Source organism: Mastomys coucha, unplaced genomic scaffold, assembly GCF_008632895.1.
Source record: "Mastomys coucha isolate ucsf_1 unplaced genomic scaffold, UCSF_Mcou_1 pScaffold15, whole genome shotgun sequence".
Lineage (NCBI taxonomy): Eukaryota > Metazoa > Chordata > Mammalia > Rodentia > Muridae > Mastomys > Mastomys coucha.
This window is the reverse complement of record NW_022196897.1, coordinates 17,040,692-17,061,562: the sequence shown is the minus strand read 5'-3', so window position 1 is coordinate 17,061,562 and position 20,871 is coordinate 17,040,692. Positions and strand designations below refer to the sequence as shown.

The following is a 20,871-nucleotide window of genomic DNA, read 5'->3' as shown; positions in this document are numbered from 1 at the left end:
AACAATGTCTTTATTCACTGTGTGTTCTCCACAGAGGCTCAGGGCTCCATGTGGAAGTGATTTCTAGAGGTTAGTAGCTATGTCCTCCACCCCATAGGAGACCCTAGAGGCCTCAAGCCAGTCACATCTGCTTTGATGTCTGCTAGCTCCTGAGACATGGGGCTGTCCCCTGGGGCCAGCAGGAAAGGCTAGAAAGTACGGCTTTCTCACCCCACTGGCCTTTGTGCTTGTTGGCTGTCAACCACGGCAAGTGTTTTCTGAGCCCAGCCCTCTGCATAGACCTGCCTATCTTCTCCCATAGTAAGAGTCTGCTGTCAGGTCCACAGGCCACTAGCTACCCAGACAGCGGCCACCATGTTTGCACAGCTCTGGGGCCTCTCCTCCCTCTCTGCACCCACCCTCTTCCCTCTCCACTCCCACCCTCCTCCCTCTCCAGTCCCACACTCCTCCATCTCTCATCCCACCCTCCTCCCTTTCCTCCCACCCTCTTCCCTCTCCTGGGTAGCCAGGCAGTATGTTAGACACTTAGGAAAATTTAATGACAAGATGAAAATCCAAGGTCCGATCCAACCACTCCTTTCATAACTGAGACCCAGAGAAGTAACTCTTCAAGGTGACGCAGCAAATCAACCCTAAGGTCTGGGCCAGACGATAGCTGCTGAGTCAGCATTGAGAGCTTGACCCTCCTCCCTCTAATCCCTGCCATCCTAGTGGTGAGGATGGGTATGGTGAATCCACCTGCCCCTGGCGGTGTGGGCTGACCCACCCCACACTGTCCCTTTCTTCATGATTAAATAATTTATTCTGATGGCTGAGCCAAGAAGAACTTAGTAGTAGAGGGGAAGGCAGCCTGGGCCAAAGTTTTCTGGTGAACTGATTTTCAAGGTCAAAATCAGTGAAGAGACCCTTGGAAGAAATGATTCGCCCATGAAGGAGAGGCACCTGAATCAAGAGTAGAGCCAGGGCCCCGGGGCCACCCACAGGGTCTAGATGTGAGCCCTGCCTGGAGGTCCTGCTCAGAGAGGCCAGGCCAAACAACTCCTCCACAGCCCTCTGCTGCGCCCCCCCCCCAGACCTGAGTGCTGGCCTTGACCTATGGAGTTCCTGCCTTCTCACACAGGAGAGGGGAGGAGTGGGGCCTTGTGGGTATTCTCCGGATTTGGTTAATAATGCAGGTGCTGGTGGGTATCAGGGCTTTGAGTTACTCACATGCTTGCTTATTTATTTTCCTTACTTCATCTCCCAAGGGTCTTCTAGATTAGAAAAGGAAAATCACAGGACAAAGGCCTGAGCTAGGAGAAGAATGTGTCTGTGTCTGGGGTGGGGTGGGGCAGGTGCACTTCTGGGAGCTGGTGTCTGTCTGAGAGCCAATTAGACCTCAGGCCTTAGCCCAGATGCCAGAAATGGAATCAGTATCCATTGAACATGTGTTTTACTCCCTCCCCCATGTCTTCTTTTGAGGCAGGGTCTTGTGTAGAACAGGCTTGCCCCCCCCCCGACTCTATGTGTAGCTGAGGGTGAAGTTCTGTTCATCCTGCCTCCACATCCATCCTCAGTGCTGGGATTACTGTCCTGTGCCACCTTCTGCAGAGCCTAACAGATTAGGAAACTGAGGCAAAGCAAAGGTCAGCATTCTTTCCTATGGCCATAACAGTAAGTGGCCAGTATGACCCAGGGATCATGGCCACCAGTTCCCAGGCTCTATGAAAGAAAAAGAAAGAAACCAGCCCCTGTGTGTGGGCACCTACTGTGTGTAGAGGGCTGTGTCATAGCAGTGTTTTCTATGTGTGCATGTACCACAGGGCAGACCCCTGTTTCCTGTCCATCACTTTCATTTATTTCCTGATGAGTGGCCAGTGTGTCTTGTCTCCCTGACAACCCAGACATAATGGGGATTTGTGTTCCCATCAAATGGATGAGCAATTGGAGACCCAGGTGGACTGATAACGTGTGACCTGTGCTGGGCAGAAGCCCTGCCCACTGCTCTGCCTCCCCGTGTCTACCTTGGCTCTATGGCACTGGGACTTGAGCCATGGAGAGCAGCTGCGGGTCTGGCTGATGTTTGGACTCCAGCCTGGTACCATCTTTGGCCCACTGTGGGTGGGCCCTCAGAACTTCTTTCTAGGCCTATTTCGCTATCTGCATATTTGGGTGGGGGTAGGTTACATGAGCTTATGGGATGGTTCTCATGAAAAGTGGGAGCTTCAGGGCCAGCTGTCTTTTTCCCAAAACCTTTGAAGGCTGGGAAAGACAAGGCTCTGATGGAACAGGCATTGGCAGTGAGCCTATTCTGGGGTTGCCCTCACTCCCCTGACCCACCCACATGCATGCTGTCCATTCACTGGCCTGAGCTCAGTTGGATGGAGTTCACCTACCAGCCACGCATGCGCCCATTTAAAGTGGGCTTTGGTGGCCCTAACAACTCATAGAGGTCTAGAAAAAAAGTAGAAGGAAAAAGAGAAAAACAGGTTTGGGGGCTGGAGAGATGGCTCAATGGTTAAGAGCACTGACTGCTCTTCCAGAGGTCCTGGGTTCAATTCCCAGCAACCACATGGTGGCTCACAACCATCTCTAATGGGATATGATGCCCTCTTCTGGTGTGTCTGAAGACAACTATAGTGTGCTCATATACATTAAATAAATAAATCTAGAAAAAAAAGTATAAGATTCATAGAGGGCTAGTGAGATGGCACTTGCCACCAAACCTAACGGCATGAGTTCAATCTCTGGGCTGCACATGGTGAAAGGAGAAAAATGACTTTTGAAAGCTGTTTTCTTACCACCACACGTGCTCTGTGACCTCCACATATATTCACACACTCAGCATTTACACACACAAAATAAATAAATGTAATTTTAAACCTCAGCTACATAGGAAGTTTGAGGCTAGCCTAGGTTATATGAGACCACCAAAAACAATACTCAGGCAGGCAGTGGTGGGTCACTCCTTTGATCCCAGGACTCGGGAGGCAGAGGAAGGCTGATTTCTGAGTTTGAAGCCAGTCTGGTCCACAGAACAAATTCCAGGACAGAAAAACCCCATCTGGAAAAAAAACAAAACAGAAGAAAAGAAACACCGCCCCTCATAAGGTGTCTCTATCTAGACTGGCTAGACTGAAACTTACTGTGTAATTATGTAGCTCAGAACTCACAGACCTAGAACTCACAGTATGTGCAGCACGCCTGGCAATATGAGGACATCTTCAGCACCTAGAGGAAATACTACTGCCCCACAGTCCCCTCTGTCCCCATCAGCCCAGCTATACTGCTGCCCCACAGTCCCCTCTCTCCCCATCAGCCCAGCCAACTCCTGCTAGTTTGCTTTCTGTCTGGGCTGGCTGGCCTCCGAGGACAGTTAGTGGCAACTGACCTATACATTGTATCTGGCTTATGTTGCTTAGCATCTTGTTTTCAAGGTTCATCCATGTGCAGTATGAACCAGCATTTCCTTCCTTCTGTGACAGAATAATACTCTATTCTCTGTATATGCTGCCTTTTATGTACCTGTAAATAGGTATGGGTGGTCCCCAGCTTTGGGGTACAGGAAGTCAAGAGTAGGCTCAATTTCTCTTGCATGTGTATCCTAGATCTAGGAGGGCTACATTTAACCTTCAACCTCATGCATTATCTCCTTGTATTGCCTCCTGCACCCAACCAGAGGAAGCAACTCTGAATGTGGTGCTTTGGGGAATGTGGTTGAGAGTCATAGCAGGCTGATAGGAAATGTGGCTGCCAGGTGCCTCATTGAAGAAGTCACATTGTTATTCAACTTGCCACCTCTGCCTCAGTGTTAGCTTTGGGAAAGGGACAAGAGCCTTGAAGCAGGGGTCAGGCAGAAGAAGCAGCATGGGCAAAGGCCCAGAGGACAGCAAGGTCAGAACTTAGGCTAGACAGAGGTAGAGAGAAATGTCTTAGTTAGGGTTTTACTGCTGTGAACAGACACCATGACCAAGGCAAGACTTATAAGGACAACATTTAATTGGGGCTGGCTTACAGGTTCAGAGGTTCAGCCCAGTATCATCAAGGTAGGAGCATGGCCACATCCAAGCAGGCATGGTGCAGGAGGAGCTGAGAGTTCTACATCTTCATCTGAAGACTAGGAGAAGACTGGCTCCCATGTGGTTAGGACAAGGGTCTTAAAGCCCACACCTACCATGACACATTTCCTCCAACAAGGCCATACCTCCTGATAGTGCCACTCCCTGGACCAAACGTATACAAATCACCACAGAGAGTGAAGGAGGAAGGGAGCCAATGAAGTTTCTCCACTGTACCCCTACACAGAGAGGCAATGTCATCCAGAAGTACTTGCAAGATCAAAAGAAGAAGGAGCCTCTGCCGTTAGCTGGGATGATGTGGACCACTAGTCCTTGGAGGGCCTCCTTACACCAGCCAAGGTGCTCCAGTTCTTCATGGCACTGATAAGATCAACATGCCTTCTATGTTCTTGCAAAAGACAGGAAAGGGTTGGGGCTGCCAGGGTGGGGGGTCTGAGCAGAGCCAATGTCAGGGAGGGACCTGCTGCATGGCCCCAGAGAAGTCCCTCCCCTCCTGTGCCACCCAGGCCACTGGGCTCTAACAGCCAGCCTTCCTGTTAGCATGGACACAATCTGCTTCTCAGATCCAGCTGATCTTTTATGCATTTTTAATAAGCCAAGGTCAATGTTATCACCCAAAGTTGATGGCAATCTTTTCTCTACGTAGCTGATGTCTAAAAATATCCCCTCCTCGGGCCAGAGGTGTGGAATATACTCCTGGCTTTCTACAACTGGGTGTTCCTCTCCAGCTAGCTCAGCATGATGTTAAATAAAAATTCACAAGAATAAAAAAAAAATGAAGAAGAAAAAAAAGAAAGCTTTGGAGGTCAGCTACACTTTGCAAACAAATTTCTGTCAAAGTCAAACAGCTTTCCTGGAGGACTTGTAGGAGACTTTGGTACACTAGTGTGCACTGTGAGCTGGGTTGTTTAGAGTGTTAGGGCAGCTTGACCAAAGAGGCTCAGGCATGGGACCTTCCTTTATATGGATTTCCTGGGGCCCAGTGTCCCCAAGAAGAATCTACAATGCCAGCTAGTGCCTGCCATCCATCTCTGTGCCTGAGGGGTGAGCTGGCCTCTTTGTAGCTCAGAGCTGCAGTGAGAGCACAGGGCCAAGCCAGCTACAGGACAGTGTGTGTGATGAAACCTGTTTCTGCATCTTTTCTGCTGCTGGGACAGCAAACTGACAAGAGCAACTTAAAGAGGGGAAGATTGATCCTGATCCACGGGTCAAGAGGACAGTGCACGATGGCAGGGAAGTCGAGGCAGCTGGTCGTGTGACATCCAGTCAGGAAGCAGAGAGAAAAGATGAAAGCATGCTACAGCTCAGCTCCCTTTCCCCAGGATCCAGCCAGGGAAGGATGCCACCCACAGTGGGCAGGTCCTCCACTTCAATTAATGCAATCCAGATCAAGCCCACAGGCATCCCCAAAGCCCCCAGGTGATTCTAGACCCTGTCAGGTGGACAGTTAACATATGGTCACAGTGTCTTGTCCTGGTTTCCTCTCTGTGGCTGAAATAAAGCACTGAGACCCAAAGCCACCTGAGGAGGAAAAGATTCATTTAGCTTGCACTTCCAGGTCACAGTTCACCATTAAGAGAGTCCAAGCTCGAGGTGAAGGCTTTGTTATTTCACACAACATTACCTCCAGCCAGGACTCATGCACAGCCACAGGAGTACAGCAGAAACCATGGAGGAGGATGCTTGCTGGCTCACACAGGCTCATGCTCAACTAGCTTCTTTATACAGCTTAGCACCACCTGGCCATGGAATGGTGGAGCCTTCTCCGTCCATTAACATTCAAAACAAGCCCCACTGCTATGATACAAACCAGTCTGGACCTTAGAAGAGTTTGGACAAGTGCGTCACATGTGATTCATATTGTAAGATCGTTTAGAAAAACATTACAAACCCAAGATCCTCTGCTCTGCCAAGGAGTGTGTCAGTGTGAACCTAAGGAGCCTAAAAGCTAGGATGGGATTCAGCCAGCATAGTGCTCACCTGTTACTCATGAAGCGCCGGTTCCATTCCCCACACTGCACAAATTGGGTGCTGGTTCTACCCTGTGATCCCAGCACTCTGGAGGTAGAGGGAAGTAGAGGTGGGAGGATAAAAAAAATCCAGGCTCATACTTAAGGAGTCAGAGGCCTGAGATACACAAGACTATGCCAGGCGGAAACCTGACTTAGATGAAAGTAGAAATCATTTGTAGTCCTGACCATCTCTCCACCATTTGCCTTTCTTCTGGTGGTGTGTGTGTGTGTGTGTGTGTGTGTGTGTGTGTGTGTGTGTGTGATTTGGGGGAAGGTGGGAGAGGTGGGACAGGGTCTCAAATGTAGCCAGGCTGACCTGAAACTCACTTCATAGCCCAGGTTGGCCTCAAACTTGTGGTAATCCTTACTCAGGGCTGATTACAGGCATGAGATCGCCACTGGGCTATAGAATTGAGGGCTTCGCTGTGTCTGCTCTGGTATCTTCCTTTATCATGCTCCATGCTCTATTCTGTGTGAGCCTTGTGACCTCTGATATTGGATTCTGGGTCCATGTCCTCACTTCTGAGGAAGCTGACAGGGGAAAGTGGAATGTGAACATTCAGGAACCGTGGCCCTTTGTCCCCACATTCAAAACGTTCCTTGCAGCTGGAAGAATTCCTTGGCATGTGCATTCATGACTTGGATGGACTACACTTTAATTTATAACGGAGCCTCATCTACCAAACATCACAGCCTACCTTAAGTGCATTCCCAACCTTCCCACTGATTACCCTGTGGCTAGGTAGAATGGCCACACTGAGTGGCTTATCTTATAACAAATCATTGACTAGCTGGTGTAATTTATTTTGTTCTGTATGAGAGTGTAAACAGCTTGGCTACCTTCAGCTTCATCGTAAAGTCAAAAGCATGAGGGAAGAAATACTGAGGGGGCCTCTTGCAGCTTAATTTCCCTGCATATCAGGATGGCATGGACACAGGTCCCATGGAAGGCAGACAGCCTGGCCAGTCCAGCAAATGGTGGATATTTGGTGGGGTTTGCCTCCTACATCCCTGCCCTTAACAGGGTCCCCGAATGAGAATGTTTCCAGTGAGGGGATACAGGCAGAGGAAGAGAGAGACAGAGACAAGAAGACAAGGGCAACAAGAGGTGTTATTTATGTTTGATGTAGGCATGGGAAGGCAAGTAGTGATGGGCCTTCTGGGAGGATATAAGGAGTGGGCTGTGAGAACACAGAACATCACCCAGTCCATGTTGATGGGGGAGCATAGGGAGAGAAAAGGGTTCAGCAGGCGTCTTCCCCAACCCCATGCTGGGGATAGAACCTGTGGCCTGGGAGGCTACTACCCCAGATACCAGCAATAGCCTTTTTGGGGATGATGTTCACCAGGTATGGCAGGGATCCAAGATGTTTGCTGGTACCCTGCCTGGGCTTTGTCCCCAGACAGATCCATGTGCCCAGAGGAGCCACACTGCTGTAAAATGTCATCCAGCCCATTGTATCCCAGTAGGGTGCTACCAGCTGCCACCATCTGAGTCTTCTCTCCATCCCAGGAACCTCCTCATGCTCTTGCTCTTTCTAGAAGGTGGGAACCTTCTAGAAAGGTTCTAGAAGGTTCTAGACTGTCCTGCAGATTTGGGTTTGGAGAAGTTCTCCCTGGAGCTCCATCAGAGCAGAGCCCCTCCCCCATCTTCTTTGCTTACCATTTAACTTAATTCATTAAACCCCCAGCTCAAAGCCTGCTACATTACTGGTGCCCTATAAATATTTTCCTTGCATATTTTAATAAAATAAGATTCCACTCAGCATACCAGTCGCAATTTGCTTTTTGCAAATATTGACAATGTAACTTGGGAATCTGCCCATCTCAGAATAAGGCACACTCACGCTCACACACAGCGACTTGCCTCCTCCACTCCCCACTAATTTTGTGGGTTTGATTTAGTTTTCCGGACAGGGACTTTCTATAGCCCTGGCTGACCTGGAACTTGAGATCCTCCTGCTTCAGCCTCCTGAACACCAGGGCTTGCAGGTGTGGACTATTGTGTCCACGTCTCTCTCTAACTTTGGGCTGCTAAGAACTTCACATTCCCACACCACACAAAGAGAGCCTCCTACTCCAAGCTCCATCTGGGGTCCTCTTTTCCTTGGTGTCTTTGCTTTGTGGTACTGTCTCACCAAAAAGCCACTCTCAACTGTCCCATAACTGCACTTATAAATATTTCTGAATTTTGCTAAATGGCAGAGACTCTAAGAGCCAGTTTGCAACAGCATCATGACAGTTGATTGCACTAATGTCATAAATACCCTTAGTATTGATTACCATGGTACAGCTGGCATTTCTCTGAGTGTGTTTCCATCAAGCCTAGACAGGTGCACACTTGGCCCTGGATTGACTCACCTTTGAGGTCACTGGGGTCTCCTCACTTCGTAGCAAACAGCACTCGCTGGCATCCACCTATTGAGCATCTGTGTGCTCACCAGCACCGTATGGGCTGCATCCTACTTGGTGGTATTCAGTGTTTGCTCTGTCCTTTGCATTGCTGGCCCAGATTTGGTCTAATTCAAGTTCCACACCAATGTGAGTGATCTAGAAAGTTCCTGTTCTGGTTGTGTCATCTGTGATCTTCCGGGCTGTCGTGGCTCAGTGCCCAGAGCCCTTCATTCTTAGGAATCCCCAATCCTATCATGAAATGCTTGCATAAAAAGGAATGTGCCCTCATCAATTTTAGGTTACTCCGAGGTAGAGCTTGTGGAAGAAGGGTGTAATCCACATCTATTCCTTTCTCTTTATTTACCAGTTTGCACAATGATGAGGTGCTATGAATATTTGAATAAACGGTGAATAATACATGTGTGAGTGAACTGACAGGGCTGTGAATCTGGAGTTCTCTCTGTCACCCTCAAGTGCTTGGGTCTACAGCTTTCAGCCAGGACTCTGTATGCCCATCTTAGTTAAGACATAAGGTGAACATGGGGATGTGGCTTAGTGGGTCGAGTGTTTACCCAGTGTCCACAGAGCCTTGGGTTCAATCTCCAACACATACACACAAATACATGCACACAAACTTGAACACTCACATGCATACATATACACACATACACACGCACACACACAAACACAAACACTTGCACACGCACATATACACACAAATGATTGTGGAGCCAGAGAAGTGACTTATCCAGTAAACATACCTGCCCCAAAAGTTGGTGGCCCAAGTTTCATCCCCAGGCTCCATATGTTGAAAGGAAGAACCACCTCCCACAACTTGTCCTCTGCCCTCCACTTGCACACTGTGGTACATGTGTTCCCGGACATACACACTCTCACTTGCACACTGTGGTACATGTGTACCTGGACATACACACTCTCACTTGCACACTGTGGTACATGTGTACCTGAACTTACACACTTTCTCTCTCACACACACACACAAACTTTTTAAAATAACCAATACCTGTACTCCTAGCACTTGGGAAGTAGATGTGGGAATATCAGAAGTTCAAGGTCATCCTTGGCTATGTAGCTAATTCAAGGCCAGCCTGGGCTATTGTTAGCTAATTCAAGGCCAGCCTGGGCTTTGTGAGACGATCTGTCTTAAAATAAAAAATTAAAATTAAAATAAGAAGAAATTAAGGTGGTCAGGTTTTGGAAACATCTGGGATAAGTGAATCTCTTCCCACCCAAGAGCAGAAGTCTAGGAATCTCACATCATACAGCAGCCAGAATTAGAATGAATTAGACATTGATGAATTAGATGGCAGCCAGAATCAACCGAAGGGCTCCCCTGGCTAGGAAAGGTCTCCAAACCATGGGAGAGGGAGTCTGGACTCTGTACTGAAGGAGAGTCTGAGTGTGCAATGGACCCTGGCCTCCAGAGTCCCACCTAGGGCATCCCAGCACAGACCTGCACCAGAGTTCTTGCCTTCACCAGGGGCCTAGAGGCCTGCCCTGGAGCTTGCTGACCCCTCCCATCCTCTGGTCTCCTCAGGTGTAAGTGCAACCTGCATGCCAACCTGTGCACTGTGCGCGAGGGCAGCCTGCAGTGTGAGTGTGAACACAACACCACGGGCCCGGACTGTGGCAAGTGCAAGAAGAACTTCCGCACACGCGCCTGGCGAGCTGGCTCCTACCTGCCCCTGCCCCACGGCTCTCCCAATGCCTGTACGTATGTAACCTGACCAGCTGCAGTCCTCATTCTGTGCCCCAGCACAGTGACTCACATGTGCACATATGCACGCACATGCACTCACGCACACACACACACACAGAGGAGGGGAGGGGGCAGCTGGCATGGATGCTCATAGGTTGCTCCTCCAGTTCCCCTCTGTGTCTTCCAGGCCATACTTTCAGCCCTAGTTACCAGCAGGCCAACCCTTCTCAGCATCTTGTCTGTCACCCTTCTTCGCTCTGAGAGCAGGGCAGGAACCCCAGGGAGATGCAGAACGGAAGTACGGTGAATGCACCCCAACAGCAAGTCTTATGAGGTGTATGCCACATGTCTCATGTCACATCTGGCACTGCATCCTCAGCCAAGCTGCCTGCACTCAGTGGGACTTTCACATTTTGTAGCCATGTCCTTTGAGATGCTTGTCTGAGCCCCTGCTCTCATCCCAGTCTTGTCCCCCCCCCCTTGCTCAGCCATCAAGGGAAGCCATGAGAGAGATTTGTCCACCCATGTCTGCATCATGGACACCCTTGAAGGGACCCCTCCTCCCCAGAACATGTTTCATCATGAAATCACAGCTCCCACAGGTCTCTAGGCCATGAGCAGCAGAGAGCCTAGGCTGGCACATGAAACACATCAAATGACCTGTTCCAGGCTGAGGCCGCACCAGATGCCACATGCCCCTTCCCTAAGTCCTTACAATACCACAGGAGTGCTGTGACTAACCCACCCTCCAGATGAGCACCCAGAGGCCCAGACAGCCCAGGCCCCTCCTGGTTCCATGGCTAGTCCCAGACAGCACAGGACCCAGTGACAAAGCCAGGGCCCACGTAGTTCCTAAACCACCTGTCCCATCTGGCCTCCTCCCTCACCCCTAAAAGATTCATGTGCTTTAGACTGATCAAAGCTAAAAGCTGTGGTGGCAAGGCAGCCAGTGACAGGCGTGGTGCGCGTGGGCTACAGCAGGCAGTGTGACAAGCCTTTGAAGAGATGGCTTGCCAGCCACCTTGAGGCACTCACGGGTCTTCAAAGGCACAGAAGGGGCTTGGTGGGCTGTTGGCCTGCCCCTGTCTAGATCCCTCATCCTGGGTGACTCTCCACATCTCTTTGTATCCTGAACCTTCCTTTTAGTCCTTGTTGCTATCTCTCACGAGTGGGCTTGTCCCCTTCCATCTGTCCTAAGGCCAGACCCCAGCACTTCTGCCTGACTCCTGCCCCAGCCTCCTGACTGTCACCTCCACCATCACGGACCAAGACTCTAACTTGTATAACACCTAAGGCTACTGTTCCCGTGCTCTGCCTAAGCAGTGGACAAGCAGATCCGAGCTGCTTTGATGTGTCTTGCTCCTCTCTGCTCTGAGAGTCTGCCCCTCACACTTCCATCTACCTACCTCCTCCCAGGGGCCTCTTCTTCATAATCACTGGGGCACCCCCTCCTAGGTGCCCACTACCTCAGAGCCTTGGGAATGAAACCCTAAGTTGTCAAACCCCCCTCAAGTATAAGGCCCCTGTGAGATCACCTTACCCACTTCCTCCATGCCTCCCCATCCCCAAAGCCAAAATTCTCTATGTCCTATCTTTTGGGACTGAACCTTCCTCTCCCTTGGGGGCAGACTCTAAGGGAGTCTTGCCTCTACACCCCACTCCCAGCATCTATGAGTCCTTGCTCTCTGCTCCCACGCTTCCAGGGTCTTGTCCATAGCACACGCATATGGTACCCACCGAAGTGTGTTAGATGCTAGGAAAACCATGTCGCCCACCCAGACCACTGTCCCCTCCTAGGGTAAAGCCTTTCTCAGAACCACCTAAAGTGAAGCCATGGCTGACTTCTTCCTTCCATGACTGTAACAGTTCTACTCTGGGATGGTGACATCCTCTCCCACAGAGGCGCAAAACACCTAGAGAGACTTGGATTCTGCCTTTCCCATCGCCGTGTCTCCCAGCAGGCCAAGGCCACCCACCCCACCCCACCCATGCTGATAACTCTGCATGGGCATTATACTATCCTGGGGAGCCTGAGGTTGAGGTTAGACAGGAGGGAGGACTTGTCACAGTGTTCTGGGAAAGAAACAGTTTACAGTGTCCCATCTGCAAAATGAACTAAAAGCAGCCTTCCGGCAGGCAGTAGCAAGAGTCCCCATAGGTATGATCCCATTGAGACTGTCCCTGTGACTTGGGCCCTCTAAGTCTCCTTCCCTTTAGTAGGGCTGGAGGACACTTCCCTTTCCTTGTATACTTCCTGTGCCAGGTGGAGTTGGCTAGGCCTTGTGTCTAACACTGTAATCCTCTGTGCCCCCACAGGTGCAGCTGCGGGCTCCGCCTTTGGCAGTAAGTACCGAGCTCTGTACAAGACTCTGCAGCCAGGCTTGGAGATCGGGCATGAAGGGGCTGCTCTCTCTCAGGGCTATCTCTCTATCTCTGCTCTCTCTCCTTCGTGTACCTAATCACACCCATCTGCCTCCCCACCCCTCACCTCAGGTCTCCTAGGAGCTTTCTTATGCTGCTTTGAAAGAAGGACGGGTCTCTTGTGTGATTTGGCTCCCCTGACCCCTGAGTGGACAGAACACCCTGTCTCCTCACACTCCGTTCTGTCCTTTGTACACAGCCAGAAATAGGGGCCTTCTCTCCTAGAGCAATGTCTGTCCCTCTGAGTTTGATTTGGTACCTCCTCCATGCAGCCTCTGAAGCTGGCATGCTCTGCCGTAAGGCTGGGGTGAGAGGCAAGCTCTGATGCCAACCCTCTGGGTGTCTAGGGCGTGTCAGGTTGGGGAAGGGCATCTTCAAGAGTGCAGGTGTCTTAGAAACCCCGAGGATGGTGAGGGCGTCTGATGTGGGTGCCTGTTGACTCCCATCCGCTTAGTCTTCCCGAGCACGTAGTGAGGCCAGGTGGCTATGCAATGCGAGACACCGTAGCATCTCATTTAAACATGGCAAACTCACCCTATGCCCCAAAGGATCTTCTACCACTCCAAGAGTTAGCAGGAAAGGGCTTGTCAGCATCAAACTGTGGCAGACCCCAAGCTTTAAAGATGCTTCCAAGTTCTTCATCGTGTTTCTGTGGGGACTCACCCTGCCCGACTGTCTTGTCTCAGCCAGACTGACCCCTGTCTGGAATGCTAGTGCGCAGAAGGAAACTGGACTCTGTAAGCATCGCTGTCCCCAACATCAGAGTAAGGGAAGTATTCTCTGGGATGCCCCACCCCACCCTTTTTTGCTTTCTCCATGTCTTGCCAGGTACCAGCAGGTCCAGAAAAAACCCTGCCCCCAAAGCCCCTATGGCCACTGAGGCCGCAAGGAGGGGCCCTACCACTTCTAGCCCCGCCACATCTACCACCCAAGTCCCTACAGCCCCAAGCACCCCACAGCCCACAGGTAGGTATGAGAGTACACCAGGGATGCCTGCCCCTTCCCTTCTTGCCTCCCTCACCTAGGGAGAGCAGTCACTTGCTTGCCTCTTAGAGTAGAAACTGCTAGCATCTAGCCCCATAAAAGCCCTGGTTGAGGGGGTCCCCAGGCCATGTCAGGAAACCATTCCATCAGGAGTCCTAGCTGAGGCAACCCCTAAAGCCCCCAGAATTGTTTTCTGCTTGTCCCTTCAAGCATTGCAAAGAAGGGCCCAGAGGGCAGTGTAGCCAAGGGTATAAGGGACCTTGTAGGAGGGTGTCTACGGCAGCAAGTCCACCCAGATATTCAGCCAGAGATGGTACCTTGACACTCAGACATGGTTTGTTAAACATCCGTGGAGCTGGCTCAGGATCTGTCCCCAGCTGATCATCTACTGAGTCCTCTGTCCAGTGCTGGCCAGTGGGAAAACAGGACTGGATTAGTGAAGAAGATCATGAGAAGAGACAGACTGGCCCAGGCCAAATTCCTGCCTTACAGAAGGGACGATGTGTGCAGATACACACAAGCCTACAGACTTGGCTGGTTGTTTTGCCCTCCTGAAGCAGGTTTTGTGCATACAAGTGATGTGGGATCTTGGCATGGTCCTCTGGACTCACCTGGGAAAGTCAGGTGAGGCCTGGTCCACTACAGATGCTGGGAATGTGAAACGATTCTTTCTGCCAGAGGGTACCAGCAAAATGGTGGCCAAGTAACTTCCTTCTGGAAGCCCATCCCTACCCAACCCTTTCAAGGGAGACGTGGCTGAGGGTCCTTATTCCTTGGGTATCCCTGACCTTTCTTCTCTGACATTCGTTGTCCCTACCCAGACACTCCTTGCCCCGTGGCGGGAGACACCTGAGGAGAGAGAACCCTCCAGCAGTTGGGGAAGAGAAATCAACCCCACCCACACTCTGTCCTATCTCTGTCTGCTTCATGGGGTAGCTTCTCCAGGTCAACAGACAGCCTTGAGAAAGTCACCTTCCCAGGACCACTCCACGGGGGCTCTCCCCGAACCTCTCCGTGGGGAATTGTGTAGAGAGCTGGACCAGGAGATGAAAACTTTGAGGGAAATCCTCTGTTGTCTGGGCCTCTTTGAGGTGGAGGAATCTGGGCCTTGAGCCTTAGCAGCCTGGGCCTCCTCCCTCAGAAACCTTTGGACTTTATCAAACCTGTGATGGGCAGAGGGGAGCAAAGAAAAGAAAGGATGGGGTGTTCCACCTACTACTGACCCGTGGTCCACCTGGGCAGGAGACAGGCACCGGCTGTCAGGTACTGAGGAGCCTTGACCCCACTTGGAAGCTGCCTTTGTGTAAGTGGTATGGGACAGACTGTGAGGTTGGAGGTTAAATATGAGAAGGCAGAGGGGGCTCAGTGAGCTCTCTCCTGAAGTGGGGTCTGAGTGCTGGGGTACAGGATTGGCTGAGTCCAGGACTTTGCTAATGAGCAGGAGGCATACCTACCTTCCAGGCAGCAATGGCGAACTTTCAATGACTGTCAGATCTGCAATTCTGAGCCCTGCGCTGGATGGCTGAGCATTAAGGGGAGAAGGTGGCTTCAAGGTAGCAGCCAGCAGCCAGCAGCCTGTATCCTCGAATCTAGGACATCCTTAGCTCCTGTGTGGCCTGTGCCCAGAGTCCCTGGGACACTTGGCAGACCTTTGGTCTGGATCCCAGCTGTGTGCAGGTGTCTGGATGACTGGACAGTGTTAGCTTCCTAGTCTCACTGGGGTGGGGGACGAAGGCTTAGGAAGAAGCTACTGCATCTATGGTGTGCAAATTATACCTCAATAAAGCCATTTTTTAGAGAGAGAGGGAGAGGGGAGAGAGAGAAACAGCTTCCCAAGATCCCAAGAAACCCACAGTCCAAGCAGAAGCACAGGGCTGGCTCACTCCAGTCACTCCCGGTCCCCTCTGCCCTCCAGGGATACTGCCCTGAAGTCTCTGGTGCTTAGGGGTGGCCTCACCATTAAGACCAGGCTAGCATGTGTTCTTGGTTCCAAAAGACCCTCCATCTAGTCTTGGCACACAACACAGGACACTTGAGCAAGTCCTAGCAAAACACAGCCAGAAACTTTCTCTTTCTGGACCCAGTGCCTTCCACCAGGTTCTCAGACCTCTTTAGCTACAGCCCAGCCCCAGATGCCATCCTGGAAACCATACTGGAGAGTCTAATCCTTCCCAGCCTCCTCAAGGGAGTGGGGGGAGCCAAGCTCAGAAGTAAGATGCCTTCGGGGTGGTTTTACCAGGGCTCTAATTAAGCCCTTGCCAATTTGGGTCTCTCAGCTTTGTCTCTTCACTGAATACCATATTAATGTCAATTTGATGTCCAAAGGCTTCAAGGCTCCCAGCTGGGAACCTCCCGCCATTTTTTACCTGATAGAATTTCTTTTTTCTTTCCCCATCAACCACCATGAATAATCCCTTTCCAGAAGATACCAGCTTCCCCTGACCCCCACCCCCACAATCTTCTCCCAGTTCTGTCGTTTGAATTTGGCAAAGCGATTGCTGCCTGTGCTCCTTGCTTTGTGTCCAGCTCTGGGAACTGAATGTTGGGGGTGGGGCAGTTGGTGACTCATGATGAGGTGGAAGGGCAGTGATCAGAAAGGAGAACTAATTAGATACCTGAGGATATTCTGGGGAACCTTCTAGAACTTTTCTCAATGTGTCTATCACCCTGGCCAGGACATTGTTCCGCAGCATAGCATTACCCTGAGGCATCACACACAGGACCTGCTCTGGCTGGCTCTTAAACTGGAACAGCAACCACACAAAGAGGGGAGGGTTTTTGAAAACAGTGCCCAGTGAAGGAAGAACTATCCAAAGCCCACAGAGCCTCAGGCATGGGGGCCTCCTCTCACCAGGCTTCGAGTGTATGCATGTCCTCTGCAGCTACAATAGCTTAGATGCTGCCTCTGTAGTGAATTTGGACCCTGGTTCAGGGCCAGTGTAGACAGAGCCTGTGGTGCTGTTTCTTACAGGGGCCTCTGAAATGTAGGGGCATCATCCCTGGAATGACTTGATTTCTTCTCTTCTTCCTCCCAAGGTCAGACCAAGCCACCTACTATGGCCCCCCTTGGGGACAGCTCCTTTTGGCCCCAGGTGTCCTCCAGTGCAGAAGGTATGGGGGCAGGGCCTATGCCAGGCCTGAGACCCCAGGAGCTCCACTTTAGACCCTCCCCAGTAGTAGGTGTAGCAGGCTTATTTGATGGGGGCCCCAAGAACTGAAAGGTGTGGGGAGGAAGAGCTTAGGGTCAAAGCAATGAGATAAAGGGCCTGTAGCTACCCTTTACCCTTACTCCCAACTCTGTCCCTCATGGAGGCCAGTAAGTAACATCTTTAACCCTTCTCCGAGGACTTCAGAGTGTATAGAAAGATTTCCTTCATCACAGGAACCTCTCTTCTCCCTCTTCACAATGTGGGACATATGAGAGATACCTAGGCAGCTGATGGGGCCCAGACAGAGTCAGATGGACCCAGAATAGGCGTAGCTATAAGTAAATGACGTGGCAGAGGAAGCCTGAGGCAAAGGCTTGACAGCCTAACCAGTTAAGTGAGGGTGTGAGCCATGTAGAAGCCCCCCAGGACCAGGTCAAGAGAATTAATTAATCTCCCACTGTAGGGAAAACCTAGGACGGTGGCTCATCTGTAGCCATAGATGGATGTGGATGATCCTGGGCTAGCTTGACTCCTCAGAAAGGAAGATTGTCCTAAGCTGTCCCCAGTTGACCTGTCCTCGGTCCTGTTGTCCTTGCCCCACCCCATCAACACCACAAGGTCCCCTCCAACCCCTGGAATGAACGAGCAGTGAGCCAGGCTTTGAGCTCCCTCTACTGGCAAATGATTGCACAACTGGAGGTCAGAAGTTCTTTTAGCATCCATCCTAGAGGTTCCTTAATCAACACATCCTCTCTAGAGATGAATACACAGTCATCTCCTGCCCTGGCCCCACTGAAGAGCCACCAAGTCCTAGAGGGAAGCACAGAGCCTGTTTTCTCTGTGATAATAGCATGCTTACCTTCAAGAATGTACCTGGGCTCTAGTGGGATTCCAGGCAGGGAAGGGTAGTGCTGCTACATTCTTGGCTTGATGACACTTCCAAAGACAGCAAAGGACCCATCCTAGCTAAGGTAGAAGGATGTCCTCTGAAGGAAAGAAGGTGCAGCCTTAAAATTTTTTAACATATTTATTTTATGTGTGTTTTGCTCGCACGTATGTATGTGCACTACATGTGTGCCTGGTGCCCATGGAGGTCAGAAGAATGCTGGGACTAGACTTACAGATAGTTATGAACTAACACACTGGTGCTGGGAACTGAATTCATGTCCTTTCTAAGAACAACAAGCATTCTTAACCACTAAACCATCCGTCTCTCCAACCCCAAGATGCAGTCTTTAATGCTAGGTTTAGACTGGGAAATGATGACCATGGGAGATTGGGGGACAGGGGAAAGAGCAGAAGGGCCAAATATCTCTCAGTGTCAGCAGGTAGATGGTGTTAGGGGATGGAGAAGGTACTTGGGGATTGATCTGGAGGATGTGTTGTCCTTGAGGGACCAGAGGCAGTAGGTACCCACTGTCATAGCTACATGGTGCTTGCAGCCTGGGACTCTGAGAAGAGCCACACTCTGCACCTGAGGGCCATGTAGTCTCTCCCTACCTCAAATGTGAACAGGTAACAGGGTTGCCTGGGGCCAGCCCAAGGCTCTCGGAAGCTTTGGTCTAGCTTCTCCCTTGGTATGGATGGCTTCCCTGGTGGCTGGACCGTGGCAGGTGTAAGAACTCGTTTCTCATCTCTCTAAGCTGTAGCTATCTCTGTCGCTGTCCTTTCCCAAGCCAAGGAGTCACTTTTCCAGCTCAAGCCCAGATCTCCTCAGGTGATACCCATTGAAGAATTTCAAGGTAAGAAGATGGCCTGAGTCAGGCCTCCCACCTCCTCCCCAGTTTGCTGGAGAAAGATGGTGCAGGACAGAGCTAGCTCGTCAGTACCAACTCAGAAAACCCTCCCAGAATAGCTGGGTCAAGGTTAAGCTGAGTTTCTCCAGCCCCAAGGAAGCTGAAAGCTGGGATGAGTCAGAAGCCAACTCAGGCACAGTGGGCAGGCACATGGCAGGAGAAGCAACTGCCACAAATAGCCTGTCCTGGCTCCCCTGGGAGGTGTGGCCCAGGGGCTTGTCTTGGTTGGAATGGAATCTGGGACACCCGGGTCATTGGCAATACTCTTTGGGGGCATTTGGAGGATGTTCCCCAGTGTCTCTGGAGGGCCGAGATAAAGAGTCAGGTCAGGTAGACCCATGGGTGGATTCACCAGCTCTCCTAGATGTATCTATCACAAAGGTATTTCTCCAGGCTCTCCTGTGCCTTTGACCGTAAGGCGACCAGGTCAGAGGGTAGCCAGCTTTCATGTGCAATGGCATGGGGGTGTTGAGTCTCTTAGAAGGGACACAATGATGGTCTATCCTGCTGAAGGAAAAGCGACCCTCCAGATTGACCTCTGCTACTCCAGGTCCTAGGAGCCTTGACCTAGGCAGCCATGGGAGCTGATAGAGTCATTTGGAAGGTCAGCCTGAGAACCCTGTGTGGCAGGTTTCATATGTGGCTTGGTTGGTAATGTGCTTGCCTAGCACACAGGAAGAAACTCTGCACTGGAGTCTCAGCACAGCCTTAACTGGGTGTCAACTTGCATGGCTGTAATTCCAGGAAGTAGAGGTTAGAAGACCAGAAGTTCAAGGTCATTCTTAGCTAATTATTGAGTCCAAGATCAACCCACGTTACCCAAGACCTTGTCTTATTATTATTATTATTATTAATCATTCCATTCATTTACATCTCAAATGATATCCCACTTCTCAGTTACCCCTCCACCAATCTGGAGACTGTTTTAAAACAAAACCAAAAACATTTCGGGGAGGAAGAGTAAAAGATCTAACAATGGCTCAGAGGTGGCTTTCCTTGGTTTAAACTGAACAGTAAGATTCAAACGCTGGGCTGAGGAAACCAGGAGAGAGGTGCCCAAAGTCTTGCCACAACTAGCAATTCAGTGCCAATCAAACTTGTGGGAGGTTCAGGTTAGTAAGAAGTGTCCTGTTGGGACTTGCAGAGACAGTCACCAATTTCCCTCTTCCAAAGCAGCATGGGAGGAAGGGGCTGTCCCATGACATCATGTCCAGATCCGTGTATGACTCAATTCATCCATAGGCCCTTGAAGGGACTATAGCAAGCATGGAACCTTTGCACTGCCCCCCGTAAATGCAGCCTGCACATGACCCTGCCCTCCACATCAGCCCCAGCATGTGGGCATTCTTCATACAGAGCCTTGCCCTGAGACCCAGCATGCCCTGGCCTCCCTGACTGTCTGCCCACAGGCCACCTGGGGACTCAAAGCTGACAGGGCGAGCCTTATTATCCACATGCTACAGAAGTGTTCCTGACCTGAAGCCCCTTCCAGATCCTCCTCCCAAAGATGCTTCTGCCCCTTTCCTGTATGTTCCTGGGTATGCCTTTCTCTGTATCCCTGCTTCCCCCCCAAATGCTCACTGATCACTGGTGTTTCTCCCACTTGGCTGGTCCAGACTGTGAGTGCTACGGCCACTCCAACCGCTGCAGCTACATTGACTTCCTGAACGTGGTGACCTGCGTCAGCTGCAAACACAACACTCGAGGCCAGCACTGTCAGCACTGCCGCCTGGGCTACTATCGCAATGGCTCTGCCGAGCTGGATGATGAGAACGTCTGCATTGGTAAGCACCAGGCGCAGGAGTGGGCCTCAAACCCTGCAGAATCAGCTGCGGAGGTGTGGACACCCCATGGTGAGGCCCTCCTCACCTGGGTATCTCTAGGGGATAGAAGCCCTCTGATCCACTACTAGTGACCCTCAACTGTAGGCACTGGAAGCAGAGATGCTAGTTACAGCTGAAGGCTTGCTGTGTGAAGCTGGCCCAACCCTTGTCCTCTCTGGGCTCATAGAAAGCTGGGCAGTAGACTACGTAAGCAGTGTCTATCTCTCCTCCATGGTTGAAACTTCATCAAAACTTTAGGGCCAGCAGTTGTAGGCACACACTCTTTCTTTAGTGTTCTGGTCCAGCACTGGCTTTTCTGTAGAGAAGTTCCATGGCATTCCTTGGACCTGGACAGGGGACAGACCCTAAAAGCCAAAGCCATAGCCCCCAACTGATACCCAGTAGCATAGAAGGGCAGTCAGGACTGCCCATCTTCTGACCTGTTTGCAGCAGGTTCCAGGTTTCAGGTCTGTGGGCTGCTAGATCTTAGTCAAAGGTCAGCAGAACCACTGCC

At 51.0% G+C, this 20,871-nt stretch overlaps 1 protein-coding gene across 5 annotated transcripts in view; it reads left to right on the top strand.

The window, feature by feature from the left end:
- The window catches only part of Ntng2 (netrin G2), a 59,381-nt gene that overhangs the window by 36,072 nt on the left and 2,438 nt on the right, over positions 1 to 20,871 (top strand). For 4 of the 5 annotated variants that reach the window (XM_031369577.1, XM_031369575.1, XM_031369578.1 and 1 more), the window contains exons 5-7: positions 10,023 to 10,195; positions 12,501 to 12,527; positions 20,151 to 20,318. In XM_031369577.1, coding sequence (XP_031225437.1) covers positions 10,023 to 10,195; positions 12,501 to 12,527; positions 20,151 to 20,318 — 368 coding nt within the window. Of the gene's footprint in view, positions 1 to 10,022; positions 10,196 to 12,500; positions 12,528 to 13,433; positions 13,572 to 16,625; positions 16,701 to 18,381; positions 18,481 to 20,150; positions 20,319 to 20,871 lie in introns of all 5 variants that reach the window. The other variant, XM_031369579.1, reaches the window with a different exon arrangement.